Source organism: Nomascus leucogenys, chromosome 22a (assembly GCF_006542625.1).
Source record: "Nomascus leucogenys isolate Asia chromosome 22a, Asia_NLE_v1, whole genome shotgun sequence".
NCBI lineage: Eukaryota > Metazoa > Chordata > Mammalia > Primates > Hylobatidae > Nomascus > Nomascus leucogenys.
In genome coordinates this window covers 110,242,036-110,264,253 of record NC_044402.1, presented here as the reverse complement: position 1 = coordinate 110,264,253, position 22,218 = coordinate 110,242,036, and the positions used below count along the sequence as shown (strand labels likewise).

General features: G+C 37.0%; 1 protein-coding gene across 16 annotated transcripts in view; it reads right to left on the bottom strand.

Moving 5' to 3' along the window:
• Positions 1–5,055: 5,055 nt before the first annotated feature.
• The window catches only part of MAP2 (microtubule associated protein 2), a 310,603-nt gene continuing 293,440 nt past the window's right edge, over positions 5,056–22,218 (bottom strand). For all 16 annotated transcript variants that reach the window (XM_030803699.1, XM_030803700.1, XM_030803701.1 and 13 more), the window contains 3 exons: positions 13,369–13,450; positions 9,195–9,307; positions 5,056–8,974 (listed from right to left, as the gene is read on the bottom strand). In XM_030803699.1, coding sequence (XP_030659559.1) covers positions 8,759–8,974; positions 9,195–9,307; positions 13,369–13,450 — 411 coding nt within the window. In that variant the 3' untranslated portion in view covers positions 5,056–8,758. The remainder of the gene's footprint in view (positions 8,975–9,194; positions 9,308–13,368; positions 13,451–22,218) is intronic.

The following is a 22,218-nucleotide window of genomic DNA, read 5'->3' as shown; positions in this document are numbered from 1 at the left end:
CTGATAGCTCTGATTGGCAGGTCTGAGGAGTGCTGCTGAGTTGGGATCTGCCTCCAATAGAGTTATTAGGGTAGGTAACACATGCAGGTCAGTTGAGAGATAGGTGGGAGAGAGAACTGGAGAGAGACATCTTGGGTCTTGTCCAGTAGGACTGCCTAGATGGGCTAGATGCCTCAGTAGAAAGAGGCTGAAGGTGTATCACTGGATGCCCACTGAAAAAGAGAAAAGATCTGCTTAAGCCACCACAGTCATGGAGTGCACCACCCCCAATCAAGTAAGACCTCTCCTAACTCTTTCTTACTCCCCAAGTTTTATCTCTGAAGGGAGCAAACCCAGCACCTGTCAGGAGGGGAAAAAAGTGAATCCACAGAGAAGGAAAAAGATAGTTATATTGGGGCATAGTTATGCCCCAATCTCAATGCAGGCTTGCAGCCTGAAGGCAAATCCATGGTATAGATCTTACGCCATCCGTTCAGCGTTTTCATTATTTCATGCATTGGACATTTTAATGTCTGAAATGAGACTCTTTATAATTGAGACTTCTTTTTATAACCAAAATAATTTTATGATCCAAGAGTGACTAAAAAGCCATAGGTTTGACCAAGTCTTCAGCTTGAGGCAGGGGAAGATTTCTTTCACCATTCAGTAGGATGTTTAAAGGAACTGTGAGAGACAAAAATAAATTTGTGTTTTGATCGAAATTCATATGAGTCATGCTTGTTCAACATTCTCGTTACACAGGAAAAGATGAAATATTGGTACTCTGGTATTCACATAATGAGAGCTTTCTGCTTTTTGTGCTTTTGAAGCAGAAAAATGGCTGAGAAGTCCCCTTGGCTTGTGTCTTAGTTTTCTGATGCTAATGAATATCAGCATATTTTTCTTTGCTAATATTACCAAAATTCAACAAGACTGTCTGACGTGTGTGTTCCACATCTAAGGCTTAATCGGGTATTCTCATATTTTATGCCGTGAACTGCAGATCCTTGTTTTCATAAGGAAAATCTAAGTGACATGTCATGCTTATAATGAAGCTGGAAGCAAGGGTGATGTTAAAATATTCAGTGGCTGGTACACTATTATAAGTTAACACATATACTAGAAAGCTTGCTTTTTATTCTCTAAACAATATGAATTATAAGACTGAGTGATGTAGTAATAGCTTATACAATTTTCCTAGAAATTTCCAAATAAATTGTTGAATTTTAGAAATTTTTGGTTGATCTTTGCTTGATTTAGAAGTCACTTGCTAGATATTTTTTTGTACAAGCCATGATGATGCAGAGAACCACATAAAATACTTCCAATGACTTCAAATTAATTGTCATTGGATGACTTTATTTATTTGAAAAAAAGCATTTGTCTTTACGTAAATGATATTTATTATTCATAAACCTGTTTACCCTTTGCTGAATAGCAAATACATAAACATTTTTCTAGCCCTTGTAATACTGAGATATAATAAGGTATTATACACCTTGTATTTGATATCATTATTAACTGTCATAAAATGGTTTATTAGAATATTTAATTAGGTTAAACCTAATCCACTACATGAAACATCCATTGTTGGGCTGCTTGGGTTAAAATTCTAGCTCTGCCATTAAGTTTTAAATGACCTAAGCCCCAGTTTCCTCATCTGTAAAATGGTGATGCTGACAAATACAGTACTATTAGGAGTTAATATATGTTTTTAAGGATGCCTGGCACAATCACTAAATAAGAATAAAATTAAAAGTGTTAATACCCACATCAGTTGGGCTTTGGGTGGGTTTAAAATGGAGGTGACTATTAACATGGACCATAAAAACTCCTTACCTTAGGCATCTGTTAGCCCAAATCATCCCATAGGCTAGCCTATCTATGACAACATCCTTCTGTTTGTGGCCTCAGGAACCTGTATTACCCCCTTAGTTCCTGTTGTCCATCTTTTATACTATGCTGAGAATTCAAGCCCTGTGGTGACTAGTTTTCATAAGCAACTACATGAGAGATGTTCCTAGGGGATTAGAGACTGACAACAGGTGACCATAGTCAAGGTATAATTATATGTGCACCAGGTATTTACCTACCATCATGTCACTAAAGGCACTATCTCCTCTGGGGGGTTCCAATCTCCTTCTGACTTGGTTGGGGGTGTGTAATGCAGGGATGGGGTAGGCAAATAAGAGCTGTGGCAGGCTGTCTGGCAGGAAAGCAGGCTTCTAGGTGCCAGTGTAGACCTCCTGTGCTGCACATCTGGGCTTCTTGCAACAGTTTGTAAGGCACAAGCTAGTTCTCAGGAGCCTTTGGGGGACAGTAGCCACTGGTGATGCCTGGAAGCCAGGACTTTTGAGAGGACTGGAGCAGGATTTTGAAGGCCTTCTGCTGTCCCTTTGTATATGCTGGAATCAGAGGACATCAGTGGAGCACAGAAGAATAGGTTTGGGTGGCCAATGTGGGCATTGGTAAGGGGGAGGAGGCTTGGGCAGCAAGTCTTTCAATATTGTAACAACTTATTCAATTAAATAACATGTATATTGCCTGAAGATCAGCCTTGGGTTCAAGAACATTGGCTTGTCTAGGCTAGAGCATTTCCTAGCTATGCCTTTCTTTGTTCCTAAAAGGAATAGGCAAATATCCTATATGTTCAGTCCTACAGAGTAAGACAATAGTTTTTGTCATTTCTCACATGACAATGAGATCTTTATCATAGGTGGCAAGACAAGGAAACAAACTCCACTGCAGTTTTTTTTTCCCTTGATTTAGCAATAAATATAAGGGGTGTGCAGAAACTTAAATATGTTTATCATGGACTCATGGACCTTAACAGTTGCTACTATGAAATAAATGTGCTTCTTAAAGGTCTTTTTCCCCCTGCTTTTTTTTTTTGAGACAGGACAAAAGCTATAAATATTGGTGTTCCCAGTTCTCCGTCACCCTGAGGATTCTAGTCTAACCTCCCTAACTCCCTGGCTCTAGGATTAGGGGCTCTAGGATTTTGGGCTTTTGTTTCATAGGATGAGGAAAATACTGGCGAGAAAGACAAGTGTGCCTAGGTCAAGGGTTACAAACTCTAAATCTGTAGTTTAATGCTTATCGTAATGAGTGAAAGAAGAGGGGTGGGAGAAAATAATAAGCCTAGCTGGGCATGGTGGCCAAGTCAAGGGAAGAAACCCCATCTCAGAGGTACCCATGGACAGCTCTGATCAATGGTCACCGAGAGCGAAGATCCAAATCTGGGATGTGTGTGTGTGTGCATGTGAAGTTTCTGAAATTTGAAAACACTTTGCAGGCCAAATAAAGCCTATCTGGAGGCCACAGGTTTATTACCTCAACTGAGACCTGGAACACAGATTGTCTTGGAATTTAAGGGAGTAGAAGTGGGAACAGCTGAGGCATATTTGTGAGGGAAAGGCATGGGAGGTGGAAAAAGGGGCTTTAAAGAGTGTGTCTATGATGCTGCTTCATCATGCTCAAGAAAGTCTACCGAAGGGCTTAATATTTTGAAACAGTTTTAGGTTGCTAGACTGTATACTTTTGACAATTTTCTAGCCCTAAATTCTTGAAGTCTCAGGTCTACAAGCAAGTGCCACATCATAAACAAGAAAAGGAACATTTATCTTTCTGTAAGTTACACTGAATGTTATCCTGTCATCCTCCACTATTTATGGTTATTTGTCTTTTGTCAAGGCAAATAAACCTTTCCTTGCCTTGTTAATAAATAAAAAAGAAAACCAACAATTTTATGGTGATTCATGCTACTGGACAAATTTAATGCTTGTGGTTTGAAGACTCTGAAGGACAACACGTGTGCTGATTTTAAGGAATTATTAGAGATACACTAATAATTCTTGCTAGGTTCTACAAAATCTGCATTATTAGCAAAGGGAGACTGAATAAGAAGTGACGCCATTAATAAGAGAAGTAGGTTTTAGCCAAGTTAAAATAGTCTGAGGGCTGGAAAATCTCTAATACAGACACAAGTATTTCTTTTACCAGTCACAGCTTTCTATGTCTTGGTTCCTAGTTTGACACCAGAGGTAGGGATGCTGTCTCAAATAGTCTTTGGGATAATTTTTATCCATTAGAGACCTGCAATGGAGCTCTTTCTCCTTAAACACATTAGCAGGGACTGAATGAGCTGAGTGTTTCTCAAATTTTTGAGTGCAGATGAATCACCTGGAGGAATGTTAGTTAGTTAGTCTGGGGTGGAGTCCAGAAATTTGTATTTCTATCAAGCTCCCTGGTGAAGCCTGAGCATCATCTGAGCTGTAAGGAGCTAAAAGATGAGCAGGGGTGCAGCTATACCACATATTTGTTTTTGTGGCCTGTAGAGTATCAATTCCTCTCTTCTGGCAGGAGTAGCCTGAATTAACTTTGGAGGAAACGTTTCCTCTCCATGATTAGCTCAGGTAGTAGGGAGGAGAATAAAGCCACTTCTCCCCTTATTCTCCTTCTACTCCAACCACCTGTGATAGAGTTGGGTATGTGAGCCAATCCTGGTCAATTAGCATAAGTAGGCAGGAGATCCAAGTATTAATCGTTCAGTGATTTTCAGACCCTGGATTTGAGCTACTGGAAAGGGGCTTTCTTTGATAGGTTGTGAAATCTGGAGCTTCTGGTGCCCATCATGGAAGCGGTGCCTGCCTGAGAAGGAAGCCAACACAGAGGATGCAAAACTAAAAGTTGGAAAAGGGAAGATTCCTGATGACATCGTTTGAGGCCCTGGATCCAGCCATGCTTGAGGCAGATACACCTGAGTAGTCAGTTACTTGAGCCTACAAATTCACCTTTACGTTTAAGCCCGTTTAATTAGAATTTTTGTCTCTTGCAAAAGATAGCATCCTGCTAATACAGTAGTGATAAAAATAAATTTCCTTATTAATTGAGCTAATATAAAATCATTTAATATAGAGCCTGACACATAATAGAAACTCAGCCATAATAATAGCCTTGTTTTCACAATTTCTCTTTGGTTGTATTACACACACGCACACACACACGCACTATATCACTATATATATATAATTTTTTTTCCAGAGGAGAAGCAATTAAACAGTCTGAAACCAAAACTAGCAGTTAGGTGACAAGCAATTTTATTTTGCAAAACAATCACTATACAGCAACGAATACATTTGCAAATTTGATTGAAAAACATGAACTAACTACAACCAGCCATTGAAGAAATGCCTTTCTATGGTAACAGGCTCTAGAATTATCAGAAGAAAGAACCCCCCCCCCCACAGATTTGTAACAGTGTGTTGGAACCTCGGAATCCCAGCATACAGAGTATACTTTTTGTTGATTTTTTTTTTTCTTTTTGCTAAAGTTGAAGCAGATTTTTATGATTGGCATTTTATTTTCTGAGTTTGAAAATAAGCTTTTTCCTGCAGAGGGTCTTGGCCTTCACCTACACACCCAAGCTGAAAATCCTAGGTGTAAAAAAACTCAAAACATCAATGCTTATTTTAGCACGTCAATCTTTGAAGGAATGCTTAAAATTTCCTTACCAAGCCATGAATCTACTTTATCTCTGGTATTTAGACCATTAGTTTATTCTCCTTATTGTGGCTTGAAAAATAGAAGAAAACTGTAATTTCAGCTTTGTCAAAATCAACCACATTCAGATTATTTCTTTAATAAAATACTGATATAATGTTATATATTGGCTGATTATTCCACACTTGCTGTATTACTGTAGGGGTGTGTGTCTGTGTGTGTGTGGAGAAGGTCACTACAATCAGTACATTCTTCCATTTAATGGCATTCTCTCTTCAGCCTTCTTCAGCCGTACCTAGCTGGTGTTACACAGGTGTCATGCTTGTAGGTGGGATGTCAGCCCATCACGCTGCTGGAACTCAGCAGGTGAATCCAGAGAGAGTTGGTTCCTAAATGAACGTGGCCTTTGAAACTCATCATGAACTCGGGTCTTTCCTGCATCATTATGAGGTACCCAATTTCTGGTTGCAAGTGACCCAGAGGGTGAGTTCACTGGAGAAGGTGGCCTTTTAACTCTTCACAGCTCTGGATTACTTACGTATTCTTATACAGGTTCTCAAAGGCTAAAGCCAAAGAGAAACTGGCATAGTAGATCTAGAATTGAGACCACGAAGATTTCATTCTTAGATCAGCGTATGTGTGTCCCCACAAGAGTGGTGCTCAAAAAGCTTAATTTGAGTCGTTATCTTGAGAGTGAAGGCAAGATAGGTTCTACCCCTTAACCCCACAAGAAGACATTTAACCTGTGTGTTTCTCTCTTTTACTGGTACAAACGATCAGTTCCTTTCTGTTAACTTTAATAAAGAATTGTATTTCCATACAAAGCAATAACATTTGTTCATTATAATTTTGTTGTGATTAGAAATAAACATTTGTTTTAATGCCAAATCTAGTAGTTTGGTGCCTTGTATAATCTTTATTTTTGACATGTATTTGTAATAAACTGACTTTTAGTATGTAGAATGTTTACCTAGTGTTAACTTATATAAAAACTTTAAAGAATGTTGAGAAAAATACTTATTTCACAGGTTAAAACTTTTCTAATGAGCTGTTAACTTCTTTCTAGAGAAATTTAATCACTATTTAAGACTATCAAAACATGTAATAAAATACCCTAAGTCTCCACACACCTTTCTTCTATTTTCTGGTGCACTTCAAGGGAAGCTGATGAATAAACTGCCCAGATTGGTCAAATCAAACCTCACAGCAATTAATAGGCAGAAAATAGATATAATGATCCTAAGGTTTCTAAGGTTTTGACTGTCATATAAAATAACTGATTTATAAATGGTTTAAGACACGTTTGCCTGTGTAAATCTCTTAGCTGAGAATGAGTGGTGTGGGTTTGCTCCTAGGGTTTCTTGTATGGCAGTTACACTGGTTGCCATATCCACTGGGTCACCAAAAAGCACCTGTGTCTCTGCCTTTGCATCCCTTGGCTTTTGTCTTGGATGTTTCTATACTTCCCCGTTGCCTCAGTCCATCCTCATCATTTCCTCCTTTATATTCAGGAACTGATTTGGCTCAAAGAGATCATACGCCTAGTGGACCATTTGATTTTAATGGTTCAGATCCAACCTACCAGCCCTGAGCAAGAAAAAGAACAGACAAAATTCTAAAAAGTGTCCATCTAGCCTGGTAGCTCTTTGCCTCAATCAGGCCATTGACTATTTCATTCCTTATTTGTGAGTCTAAGATGAATGATTTGTGAGAGCAATTAATTGATTTGTGAGTTCTAGACTGTATATACAGTCAGAACAGTATTATCTACTGATAAATAATACTAGATCACACTGTGTTACTTTACAGAGTGCAATGTTGGAGTCTTGGAAAAAAACTGATTTAGATATCTGTGTCTCAAGTGTTGTATAGCTATAGCTTCCCAAAGTATTGTATTTTTTCTTTCCGATCAGGGGACCTTTACTTTGGGTAAGAAAGACAAACATCTTCTATTAGAGAATTTAATAAACAGATACTATTTGGAAAAATGAGAAAACATGTTTCAAACTATTACAGTTAGTTTCAACTTTCAACTTTAGCAAATGGAAAAAAAAAGAAAAATAAAGAAAAAATCTTAAGTCGGTTTCGTGAATAAACCCCAAACTATCTTGTGATTAAAAATGAGATAAATCCATAGTCTTAAACCAACAATCTGTAAACCCTTTCATGTATAACTGGACCCACCCCCACAAACTCCATGTTGGTGAAAGCAAAGAAAAATAATTTTTTTTCTAGCATCACGGGAGAGACTTGTATCTGGCACTAAAACAGGGTTACGGCTTTGAGTTGTTACGGAAAGCAACTTCATGCTAAGATTTTTTGTCTTTTTTAATGTATTTTTTTTAAATAGGGAGAGAACCCTGCTAACATCTACTTTCACATACCTAAAATTGCAACACCGAAGGGTGCAGGAGACACAGATACTGTGAATAAAGAAGTGTAATATTCAAGTATATGAGGAAGTATCACAAATGGCCACAGAGAAATATATATATATATATTTATATCTATAATACTGTATCAAACAGATGGAAAGGGGGTGTGAAACTGGTAGTGTGGACACAAATCTAGCTGACCAACTGATATTCTAATCAGACACGAGTCCATCCTAATGAAAGTGCATCATTCCTAAGGGATGCACTTTTACACCACTTCCTCAATCACAGCTCAAATGCTTTGCAACTATTTTTTAATTAGTTAAATAATTTATTGGATTGACATACTCTGATATAATTATCCAGGTCCCAAATGTTAATAACTTAATTGAATCTTTCTTCCCATTTATACAAAATAACACTTTAAAAAAACTTATTTCTTACATGCTCTTCCCTTCCTGCAATCAGACTCCTTGGTTTAATTTAACCTGAAATAAGTTACAATGGGCAGTTTTTTTCTTCTCACTCAGAAACAGAATAGTGAAATGAGCAGCTTGGATTTTAACAAGGCCTTCAGAATGTAGTGGATAGCCTTCAGGCACATGAAAGGTAAAAATGCAATTTTTGAAATAATAATACTCCATGCAAAACAGAGCAGAGCAAAAATAATTGTCCAATTGAACCCATGTAAAGCCAGTGTCTTCCTGTTGCAAATGGAAATCAGGTCAATTTCTGCATGTACTATTCATTTTTTAATATAAAATTGTAACAATTACTACAGTTTGGGGATGAGATTATTTATTTTATGGTTTATAAAGAATGAATATAACACCTGCTCAGAGCCCACTCCTGCCAAGAGCTCATGCCTAAATACTATTATTTCAATGCTGAATGAGAAATATTCACAAGCCCTGCTTAGCGAGTGCAGCAGTGACATCCTCAGCCAAAGTGGCAAGCTGAGGAGATTCGAGCAGGTTGATGCTTCCAGACGAGGAGACATTGCTGAGTCGTCGGGGTGATGCCACGCTGGATCTGCCTGGGGACTGTGTAATGATCTCAGCCCCATGGTCCACACGGGCTTTAGCATGCTCTCTGAAGTTCAACTTTTGGCTGTCAATCTGTTTAAGACAAGCATCAGTCCTCGTTAACTCACGCATCTCAACTGGCCCCTACCTCTTTCTCCATCTCCCAGGGCTGATATTAATGACTTCTATTCACCTCTGTTATCCCCACTTCTTATTTGTCCAGGTCTACAATCTGAGACCTATTTTGATGAAGAGTATTTCAGAAGAATTTTTTTTAAGAAAGACAAGATTGGCTCATAACCTTGTTTCTTACCTTGACATTACCACCTCCAGGTACATGATGAGCATTATCAAGAGAACCGACTTTAGCTTGGGCCTTTTCTTTGAAATCTAGTTTTACACTCTCAATTTTCACACGTCCGCCACCTATGAGGGAAGAAATACCTTGATATAACTATATCTTGCATTTATGGTAACTATTTCCCAAAAATGATTGCAGTAGATAGACTATTGCAAACCACAAATGTATTAACTTTACCATCCCTCCAACCATATATGTAAAAGGAGTCTTTTAGAATTTCTAGCCCATATCACTTCCTCATATGATCCAAGACCATAACACCCTTCTTATACCACTATATGGATTGCTTCACGTATTAATACCTTTCTCCTTTATCCATGTCTAACCTAAGAAATCAGAGGGGCTTTTCTTTTTGGTACAACAAGAACTCTAAAAATTAGCAAAATGAAAATATCTTATTTGAATCCTTTCTAAAAGTTGGAACATTTAGTCTCTTATTTCTAAGGGACCAAATTAAATTTAAATAAAGCTCTTCTTTATTCTTCATGGTAACAGGTTACTAATCCAAAGAAGATTCAGGCTGGAAGTGGTGCACATGTGGGCAATATATTCATTTATAATGTTCAACATTGAAAGCTTCACTGATGAAATGAGTCAGGAGCTAAGTTGTTTATGACTAGTAAGCTTTAAAAGCCTCCCATTTCATATATGCAGTGATAGATCATCATCTCTTTCTCGTACGGATGCCATAGGACCAATTTGACGCAGACTTTGATCTGATAATATTGAGACACAGTTTTGGCCATACCATTTTCCCTAATGCTAACCAGTCTAGAGCTCTGATCTGCTGATTATAACAGTGCCAGGCTGCACTCTTCAGTGTAGTCTTCCCCAACTCTACGTCTTTCTCAAGCTCTCAAATATGGGAAGTTCTTCTACACTAGGTAAGTTATTTGTTGTCCTTGAGCCTGTCCTTGACCATTTCTGAGTGTCTGCTGATGTGTTTGATCTAGATAAAAAGTGAAACTGGACTCCTTATTTACTCATCTCCACCTAAGAGATTTGCTTTCACTTTAACAGCAACTTGGTTTTGAGCACATGTGTTCTTCTGGAAAGCCAGTGGTAACGTATGTCTCACTTGTGATGTATTTTACAGATTACATATTTCAAAGCTGCTCCAATAAACATGTGGAGTATATAAAGTGCATCTTACTTGGGAGTTTGATTTTGAAAAAAATGCCTGATGGACCATACGGAAATATGAAAGAGATTTTGCAATTTTGGATTCTTGTTGCTCATGTATCTCTGTAGACGAAAGAGGAAGGTTTGTTAAGGCTTCACAGGTCTCTTAAGCCATGAGGTATTTTTCTCATGCAATATCTAGACATCTATGTCAATACCCAACTGCCTGGCCAGGGGCCTCTTGAAATTATATTACATAATTAGATTAAATTTTGGAGAAACATCCATTCATTCTTTTAAGGCTTAGAAACTGTATGATGTTATTTAACTCATGCTTAGAGATGTTGTTATCCTTCCCTGAAAATATGCCTCATTTTATAGAGTATTATTCTTCCCACATTTTACCTGGCCATATGGGTCTCACTTGTTGATTGTGATGAGATGAACATGATTCATAATGATTCATAAAGACAGACTTATCTTGGTTAGAGGTTAGAGGATATTGGACTTTCAGCTAGATAAGAACAATTTCTTTGTGATCTTATTTTTGTATTTTTGGTAGCCTCTGATGGAAATCATTTACTTCTCTGATTATACGTTGTATCAATATAATCTTGTTAAATTTTTGCTAAAATGTCCTTTTTTATTTTTGGAGACAAGGTCTGCTCTGTTGCCCAGGATGGAGTGAAGTGACATGATCATAGCTCACTGCAACCTGGACTTCCTGGGCCCAGGTGATCCTCCCACCTCAGCCCTCTGAGTAGCTAGGACTACAGGTGTGCACTACCCCACTCAGCTTATTTTTATTTTTAATTTTTTTGTAGAGATGGAATCTCACTATGAACTGTCTTCTGAGAGGGAAAAATAATAATGTATTATTGACCCAAAACATATTCAGAAAAGGAAGCTTAAGAAGTCTATTTCTGATGAAGTCCCTCTAGAAATTCTTATGCAACTGTTAGAGAATCCAGATATCTTAAACTCAGAGATCTATGCCTTTGATTTTCAAGGAATTCTGGCACTCATCAGGAGCAGTAATTGTGAAAGACTATTATCTTTGTCCAGCTCTGTAAATGAAGTTGAGAAGAACAGATATTTCAATGTGTGCCTCCAGATGTTTATTTTCTTTATTTTCTCTTTGGATATTCCACATTCCAAAGTAACTTTGTGAAAAAGTTGCTGCTGTCAAGGATTATTATGCTTACACTTCTTTATGAATTTAGTCATTTGATTCAGTTATAATAGAAGCAAGAGCTAGATTTAGAAATAGGTGGGAGTCCATGACAACAGCCTTTTATGACCAACAAATCATACACAGAATAGTTCCGTATCTATATAAAATTTTTCCGTACATCTAGATCACAGGTGAGTTTGACTAACTATATCCTTACTGTCTAGAATTAAAGAGTCTAGCATTTTCTTTTGTATTCTGAAAGAAAATAGGCAGTGTTGCCAAGTATTCCAGCCATGCTGTTGACACAGCAGTACAAAGTCAATTCAGTGTTTGTAGACTTCAGCTGTGGACAGAGGAATTTCGAAGATATGAAGTATGGGACAACCTTCCTGCTGCCTCATGAATAACAGAGAAGCTAATTCCATGGCAGCAGTTCTGAAACTGGTAGTGAAGACTTCATAAATGTAGTTTCTAACTCTTTGACTTGCTTTATAATGAACACCCATTGACAAAATGAATCCTGATTTCCAGATGTTTTCAATGCGTTTATCCATTTTGAAATGTATTCTACCTATCTTTGCTTTTCAACCAATAATTTATTAATAATTTTCTCCTGACTAGCAGAATAATTGTCAGCTAATAGCTCGATTGTTATTATACCTTGTTTCATGGAAAAAAAACCTATTACTTTGTTTTCATGTTAAGATGCCAAACACAGACAGTTAAAACCACTTGCTTTCCTTTTGTTCTCAAAGGGATAAATGAATTGTGTCAAAATATTCTCAAGAAAATTACAAATTTGACAGTCATCTTTTATTACACATCTAAGGAGGCAGAGTTTTTTTCTTTGCGACAGAGTCTTGCTCTGTTGCCCAGGCTGGAGTGCAGTGGTGTGATCATAGCTTGCTGCAGCCTCTTACTCCTGAAACTAAGTGATCCTCTTGCCTCAGCCTCCAAAGTAGCTAGGACTACAAGCATGTACCACCATATCTGTCTTATTTTTATTTTTTAGTTTTTTATTGAGACAGGGGTTTCCCTATGTTGCCGAGTCTGTCTCAAACTCCTGGCCTTAAGCAATCCTCCTGCCTTGGATTCCCAAAGTGCTGAGATTACAGGCATGAGCCAACATGCCCACTCTATGAAGGCAGAATTTAACAAAATCATGTAATACATGATATTCAGAAAAAGTGACTCATAATGTTAGATTCACACTTTAAAGGGAGAAAATCTCCCAGTAACTATGAATATAAATTCTACTTTAGAGCACTAGTCGTATGAGATATTCTGAAAAACCAAAAGGGGTTCATGGTCAAGTAAGTTGAGGAAACATTGCATTCTGCTGGGTATTCACGGTGTTTACTGACCTAATAAAGAATCTGAGAAATTCACCAGATAAATACACTTCTTCAGCTTTGCAAAGCACAATCCTTATTTTACATAATGTAGAAAGTCAATTTTAGGAAAAAAAACTTTGGAAATGCTACCCCCATTCAATGTTATTATATATGAATACATGATCTGATGTATTTTATAGACTACATATTTCAAAGGAGCTCCAATAAGTGTGTTGAGTACATAAAGATAAATGCATCTTATGTACCTTTTAATTTTTAAATAAAATGTGTCCTCCTCATTGTAATTGGGTTCACTTTTCCCCAATGAAGATGCCTTGAAATTTTCAATTTTAGTTTCTATTAATAAAAATGTGAAGTATCCATATTTTAAAACATCCTTCCAATTAGGTATTTTGCAACAACAACAAAAAATTTTCTCATCCATTTCTTGATTCCAGTTAAATATTTCTCAAACTACTAAAAATTATTTATTTACCTGGCCTGTGGCGGATGTTCTTCAGAGAGCCACATTTGGATGTCACATGGCTTAGGTCTATTTTCTTGGTAACAATTTGTACCTATGTGAACCACATAAAACATGCTTAAAATAGTTGAAACATGGACAAAAACCCAAGCTCATACATAAGATCTAGAAACATACCCAAAGTCACAACATGCAACAACATAGCTAGAAACCCAAATTGAAGTACACACACAAACAGAGGAAGACATAATTTTCCATATATTCTCCCACATGTTTGGATTGGAAAGAAGGACCCAAGTGAAAGAAAACCCTAGAATAGAAGATTTTATTAGTTGAAAGCAGATTATGACACAGGAGGATAGAAACATATTAATAAGGCAAGCTTCCACTCAGAGAACTAAGCAACACTGTGTTAAACCTTTCCATAAGCAAAGAGCCAAGAGAAGAGCTGCATTATTCTTTATAAAGTGATTTTTACATAAAAGTGACCAATGTTGCTCATAGTTACAAGAAGACCAACATTGTTTTAAGATACAACAAGAAGTTCTGAATGTGCTTTCCTAAATTGTTATTACATTGTCATATCTTAGCTAGATGAAATTTTTCTTTCATACCAAATTATAAAATGATAGCAACATGTTTTTTCTTCTGTGTGTTTTACTGAAAATATTTCCTCTCCCAATATTTGAAGCAGTGCTTCTCCAAGTTTGGTCCATTGTCATCTGCATGAGAGTACTTGGGAATTACTGAATCAGACATCATGAGGACAGGGCCAGGATGTCTGCATATTTAAACAAGGGATTCTTTCCTAGACGAAAATTTTAGACTATTGTTTTGGGAGATAAAGCTTCTCTACTTACTTTAAGATCTTTAATTATCCTAGTTTATCCTTTTCCACTTAGGTGTTTTGTCCAGCAGCACCTGTGTAAAGGATAGCTGGGTCCATCCTCTGATACCCTCAAGGTGATTACCAGGACTGGGGCTACTTTTATCAGAGTACCACATGGTGTATACTTACAGTCTGGGGAATAAGGAAGAGTGGCAACCACATAAATGTAAAGATTAACCCCGAGGCTTAGCCTAGCATACCTGAAGGGGGCCAGCAAACATTGCTATGAACTTTCAGTGACAATGACAGTTTTATGCTCAGAGAAGCGACTTTGATTATCAGGCAACAGCTGCTTGTAGAAGGCACTTGCTTCTCTCTCTCTCTCTCTCTTCACTGCTTGATTCTACTTCTGCCCAGTTGGGAAGCAAGTAGCCAAGAGTTACTAGACAGGTGAGATTCTAGGCTCAACACCCTGTAAATTACTTGAGTCATGGATGATCAGAAACTGAAGTTTAAAAAGATAGGATCTGTAGAATACAGTTAGCCTGATAACCTTTGAAAAACTATTCTTGTTTTATAAACAACCATGCTTCCTTTAGCTTGAGATTGTCTGACCATTTCAACTCTGCCTCAATCACACTTAAAAAACATGGAATCATCTTTCCCTTCCTCTCACAGGACATTATTTACACTAAATGAAAGAGACAGGAAAAAAAATCCCATCAAGCCCAAGTGTACACTGGACTTGAATCCTTTCACTCTGAATTATAGATGAACCATGCTCCACCAGTTTTGTATTATTCTAAATGATATCCTTACTTTCATGAATAATGAACCACTGAAGATTGACATTACATACTTTGGGCATTTACAAGTATATCAGTCTTTGCCTCATGGGTAATTTAAATGGAGCTAAAAAAATATGTGCCCAGCTGACTTTTGCAGCAGAGTAGAAACAACATGAGAAAATACATTGAAGACAAGAAGGCCAGCAACAAAGTTGGCAAGTGAAGTGGTTTTGCCATTATCCAGAAAACCATGGTGCATTCCATCAAGGTTTTCTTTCCCAAATCAAAGCAAGAAATTCCCTGATGATCTTACAGGGAAGGATGGGAAGTCCATCGCTGAAAATGCAAGGCTACAAGCTATCATACCAGGGAGACATGTGGAACAGCAGTGGGAAAGGAGCAATGTGTTGGAAAGAGGTGGGAAAGAAGGCAGGGTGCTGGCTGTGCAGGTGGCTCCAGGCAATCAGGACAGCTTTCTAAAAGGCGCTTCTACTTACATTTCCGCCCCCAGCCGAATGTTTGATGTTATCCTTGGAACCACATCTGGACTGAACTTTGCTAAAATCGATCTTCTTGTTTAAAATCCTAACCTAAAAGGAATTGGAGGTAACTTCACTGTGCATTTTTCTATCAAGATGCTGGATAAAGGGAACCAGAATGGGTAGCATCAAAGAGGCTTTAGATTCCCTTCCACCTACACATTCATTTAAGAGAAAATCTAACATTGGAACTGAAGAACAGTTCTATCATGTAAATCTGAGCCCCTATTCTTCTGCACCCCCAAGGGTCAAATGTGAGAGAGGCTTAGAAATCCCACTGTACTTAGGTATTATCTGGAAACAGTTGTATGGACTGAAAAATAAAACTTGAGTCATTTGTGATGGGGAGGCTACCAATGTTGTCAGCAACACTGGGACTCAGGCTCACTCTAGGTAAGGTTCAATAGTGGTTAATACTAAATCTTGTTCAGCCCAGGACCCTAAAGGATATGCCATTCCCTTGCCCCATCAGAGTCAGCCATCACAATTATTAATCACCTTGTACACTTGACTGTTCTGTTGGTCCACACAGCACAAATGGGGCTCACACATGGTGAATGCTCTACATCAGAGTTCTCATTCATCTAGGGTAAGAACCCCCGGTTTCCCAGGAGGGTCAACAAAGGAACTTTGGGTTTCACAATTCCCTTGCAGGTTTGGTTCAGTGACCTCCTGAAGGCCCCTTTCTGGCAAATTGGTCAAGAGCAGCCATTTTCCATGGATGATCATATGGAAGCATTATTTCCATTTTTAGAGGCAAGAAAACCCATGCCCGTTGGTTAGCTGACTTGTAACTAGGTCATACAGACATAGGTCAGGCCTTGAGTGAGGCCAGCAGATTTGAGGTTAGGTGTTTTATTTCCATTTTTGGAAAGTCAAACATTCATCTTGAAGACAACAGCAGATCCAGATCTGGAAGGACATTACTCTGGTTTAATGTAAAATGTTACAACTTTCATGACTTCTTTCATATGTCTTTTGAACCTTGCATCTTTTGCACATAAGCAATGTAAGCATGGAAAGAAAGCTTTATTTGTGTTATTGTTGTTACTGTTATTTGTTCATTTTGTTTTACTTTGGCTACTTCTACTCTCTTCTCTTCCCCACCTCTGCAATAGCTAAAGAAAAAAAACAATATTTTCAATGCTTTAGGGGACACTTTATCCTCTTATTAAAAAATTCTAAATAAATTTACCCTAGATACACAGCCATCTGCAAGAATATTACCACGTCTTTTGGTATTTCCAAAAAAGAATAAAAAATTTGAAAAGACATTGAATCTTGACTATTTTTAACTAGGCAAAGCTTAATTCACAGTGCCTGCCTAACATTGACAAGATATCTTGTCCCTTGCAGGGCAATATCATTGATATCTCTCATCAGCAACCCACGGGGAGAGCCTCTTGTCAAAATTTGAATTCAGAAGACAGAATGATTGGGCTACTTTTTAGGGCATAATAAAAGTTGCAATTTAAACAGAGTTGAAGATATTCACAGTCTGTATCTAACAATAAGTGTAGTTGCACTATAAATGTTTCACATAAGACGGAGATAGTTTTAAACCAACAAAGACCATTACATGTAAAATCTCATAGAGAAATTATTTTCTGAAGGCAAATCATTTTATTTATGGCCGTATCACCATAAATGTGCCCATTCCCATCTAATCTTGGAATTTAAGCAGGGTCGGGCTTGATTAGTACTCGGATGGGAGAAAGCAAATAATTTTGACTTATTGTTTCTAATAATAATACTTTAAAGGATTCTCAGTAAGTATCTAATTATTTTGGCAATGACATAGACATGATGTGAGCTATTTTACTAATCCTTGAGAATATACAGGATTTCATACTATGTTTAAAAAATTTAACTTAGAGATCATTAGAGTCCCAATCTAGTGACTCATTGCCAAGTGATCACAAGCCAAACATGCAATCTGATTCACTTGTTACAAAAATGGAAATTCTAAAATCAGTTGCATAAATCTGTTTGACGTTAACATTTAATCAACTGTTTGACCATTTTTATGATTTCCAAAACAAATGATTCAATCCTAAATGATCACATTGCCAGCATTATTAAGAGATTATTTAGAATCTTAAAGTCCTACAACTTAATAGCTGACTTCTGTTGATTTTACCCAGATTTTCTAGAAAATCACAGATATTCTATCAAAAAAACCTGCTTGCCTCTCTTGCAGGTAGACTTTCTCCACCTATGTCTGCTCAACTTGTAATATGAAGCAATCCTATCCTTTCACATGCACCACTGGCACTTTCTTTACATATTTCCACATTGCAATAGCTTATATTATAATTTTTTCATCTAAAATGAGGTGAATTATGACAGAATAAATGTAACTGGCCTCTCTAGACCTTTGTTTTCCATAGCGCTTAATGGTAGGGTAGAAAGAAGCATAAACCTCTTTGGATAGTGGACACTTAGTGCTTATGAAGAGTTACACTCTAGCTTGACAACTTGCACCTGAATGTTCACCTATTCTGCATGACTCACATTTATGCCGTAGCAAAATTACAAATTACTTCACACCAAAGATCTCTAGGGTCAATTACAAATAATTAGCATCTCACAGTTCATTCCACAAATAACAGCAGTCCTCAGAAACCATTTCATAAAATTGAAAAATTCATGGCTGCTGTGAAGGAGAAGGCCATATTCCAGATCAGTTAAAAAAAAAAATCAAAGAGTTAAGTTTTAACTCTGGGTTCTATGGATAAATCTAAATAAACACTTATTTCTTTGGGAAGGGATTTTCAGTTTTAGAAAAACATTTGTTTTCCCAAAAACCTATGTCAAGGGAAAATTATTTTAACATCTTAGAGATTGTCTAGAAAACAAATAACTACTATTTAACGAAAAAACTAATTTTCTGTGCTCATGATATGAAGGAAAAAATCTGAATAATAATTGCAAAATATTTTCTCTAAATCACATTTTAATCTCTGCCAATTTATTTCAAGATTTTTTTTTTTTTTTTTTTGAGACCGAGTCTCGCTCTGTCACCCAGGCTGGAGTGCAGTGGCGTGATCTCGGCTCACTGCAAGCTCTGCCTCCTGGGTTCACGCCATTCTCCAGCCTCAGCCTCTCAGAGTAGCTGGGACTACAGGCGCCCGCCACCATGTCCGGCTAATTTTTTGTATTTTTTAGTAGAGATGAAGTTTCACCGTGTTAGCCAGGATGGTCTCGATCTCCAGACCTCGTGATCTGCCCACCTTGGCCTCCCAAAGTGCTGGGATTACAGGCGTGAGTCACTGTGCCTGGCCTATTTCAAGTAAAATTTTTACTTGCACTATTAATACAAAGTAGTGTAATCTGAAAGAGTGTGACAATCTTTTTTTCTACAGACTTCATAGTAGAAGTGAAAAATACTATATTAATCAACCAGATCATCTTCCTATAGCTCTCCCCATTCAAAATTCCCCCAAGCGCCCTATTTCTTATTAAATACATCAAAACTTCTTAGTGAGGCAGCCAGAGGTCTCAGCAATTCTGAATCTTCAGACTTCTCCGTTACTTTACATTTTGGCCAGACTCTGCTACATTCTATACTTTCAGGTCTGTGTTTACATTTAAAGTTCATCCCTGTGTTTTATGTTATTATCTCTCCCTAGGGTGCTCTCATTCCAGGTTGAGTCTGTAACAGATTATTCTTCAAGGTTTGGTGCAATCAATACCCCCAGTGAGAGCTTGCAAAAAAGGACTGTAGTCTCATGAATTTTATGCAAACATTGGTGATTTATTTGCATAAATAGTTGGCTTTCCATTCACATAAGGGTCATATAGCATGAAGAGTTGTATAAGCATAGGTTAATGACATTAAAAATTCATTAGAATTGCTTTATTTTAATTTTGACTAACTCTATTCTTCCACTATGATAGAGAAGAATATTGTAATTTCTTTCTGGATATTCCTTGTGTGACTTTAGTTGGATTTTATCACCATGGTTTAATTGAAGTGATCTGCCACGGTGCTCTCTCTCTCTGCATATATTTAATTGTTTCTTTCAATAAATTAACACCTGTTCCCCTAAAACAGGGTTGCTCTAGGAAAGGATTGAAACAGAAAATGCAGGATATGCCTGCAGACAAGAAAAAAAAACTCTCTTACTAAGAAACATGTAAAATGAAAGAAAATACATTCCTAATGTACAATTTTTAGTAAAACAATTTGTAAGTTGGAGGTATTCATCCCAACATCAACTTGAATTTCTTGAGCAATGAGATTTTGATTTTTTTTTAAATTGACTCTCTCCGACACTGCTCTCTTTATCAAAAGACCCACACATCAGCTCAACGTGGTGAGATGTGGAGGATGACTAGGTGTCAAATAATTTGGATTTGTCTAGACCCCCTCAGGCATCCATTAGGTATGAACCTAGGTTGCAACACCATTTCTCTCTTCCTCCATCTGAGTTGTATCAGAAAGAATGCTTTTGAGAAGGGGGAGTGAACAGTGGCACTCAACTGACTTCCCTTTAACCTTGCAGGGGATTAAGTTTCTCCTTTGGGTTTCCCTCATTTCTCAAGATGGCATAAAATTAAGCCCTCCTTTGTTCTTGCATTATGAAAATACTTTCTCTCTCTTTCGAAAGTATTTTTTATTTCATAATATTCATTTTAAGGAAAACTATTTAGCCTCTATAAATCCTCAAGTATCCTATAGTTAAGCAAACTATGACTACAGATATTCTTGAAGATTGAAAGTTCTCTGGCACACACGATGTTCTTCAAAGATTCATCTGTTAAAAACTTTGCACTCTGGTTAAAATGTATGCAAACATTATAATCAGAATTTTAATCATCCCCGCCTACATTGAACAATAGTTTCTTTAAAATTCTTTATATCCAATATAAACAATATGTATATTTAAATACATTTTTAGGAAGAAATAACAGTTTATGTCAAAATGCAAAATTCCACCAAACTCTAAAAGAAAAGTTGGAGAGATGAATTTTCCTACGCAAGCTGAGTCACATGGCACAGAAAGTAGAACCACATTGAAAAGCCCTGGGGTGAATAGATAATGCTGAAGAATTTGGAAAGAACGTTTTAGTGGAATAGACATTAATGAGCTTAGTCACTAGACCCATTGTTAAGTATTTGTAAATGGTCTCTCAATGGGCGCTGGAAGAAACATGAGTACAACAGTCATTTTGATGCATGAAAATGAACAGTTAATGAACTTTTTCAAATTTGTATACTACAATTTTTTCACATTAAATTTTTTCCTGTTTAAATTTTTAAGAAATTCTAAGGAATAGTGGGCCAAGTCATCGAAGAAAATAACTTTTAAATAGTCTGCTCAGTTATCTGAAAACAACCTCATTAGTTCCTATGTCTTTGTTTGGCTTGTGAATGAATAGTAGACAAAAAGGCTCAACAGGCCTCAACTTTGCAAACCCAAAGTGGGAATTTTCTCATAATTTTTAAAAATTAATATTTACTCAACCTAGCTCAAAACCTTTTCATTACTCCACAAAAGACATTTGAATTATAGTTACAAAATTCTATTACATAAAGACAGAGTCCTGATCTTAAGGAGCTTTCACTCTGATATAATGATGACTTTGATATCAAAAAACAAAACAAAACAAACAAAAGCCTTGTAATAAATTTCTTCATGCTGTGTTGACCAACAGTATTTTTACAAGTTCATAGAGTATTTTATGACTCCTCTTATTTAGACCTTATTGTAGCTCTAAGAATATGTAAAGAAATGGCTTGGAAAAAACTTAAAATTAAATAAGGGGAAGACATTACAGGAGGACAAGAAACAAAACAAAAAAACAAAAAACCTCCCCTTTGCCTAGATTGCAGAGACCATGTCTTATTGTCTCCCATTCCCCGTTTGTCATTTAATGCCCAGCAATCTTAGTAAATGTTTGATGAAAGAATAAATATGTGAATGAGAAAAAGATTCATTGCAATCTTTCTCTCTTCATCTTATATGTTATAAACATGCTTACATGTTAATAGCACCCAGTAGACCTTCATAGGGGTAACCATTATAATTTCATATAATGAGGGAAAATTCTGTTTCACTATAATTTATTAGTTGCTTCTAGAATTAATCCATTTTCTTAAATATAAAATTGAAGGTAAACTATGTAATTAGCACTTAAAGGGCCTAAAAATAATCCGAGGGTAACAATATGATTTGGATTTGTGTCCCTGCCCAAATCTCAGGTTGAATTGGAGGAGGGACCTGGTGGGAGGTGACTGGATCATGGGGATGGATTTCCCCCTTGCTGTTCTCATGATGGTGAGTGAGTTCTCATGAGATCTGATGATTTAAAAGTGTGTGGAACTGCTTTCCCTTAAACCAGGCACCTTCTTCACATGGTGGCAGGTGAGAGAGAGAGTGAAAGTTCATATTCTGCCATGATTTTAAGTTTCCGCAGGCCTCTCAGTCATGTGCCCTGTTAAGCCTGTGGAACTGTGAGTCAAGTAAACCTCTTTTCTTCATAAATTACCCAGTCTTGGGTAGCTCTTTATAGCAATGTGAGAACAGACTAATACAGATAATGCCTAAAACTTTATAAGAATATATTTAAAAAGATTCCACCCTACATTTTACTAATTTTATTCCCTTATTCCTCCCTCTCTATGGCTCCTTCTTCCCTTATGACACCTGTCTTCTATTTCAGAAACCCTGCTCTTTTACTCAATTTCAGCTGGCCCTTG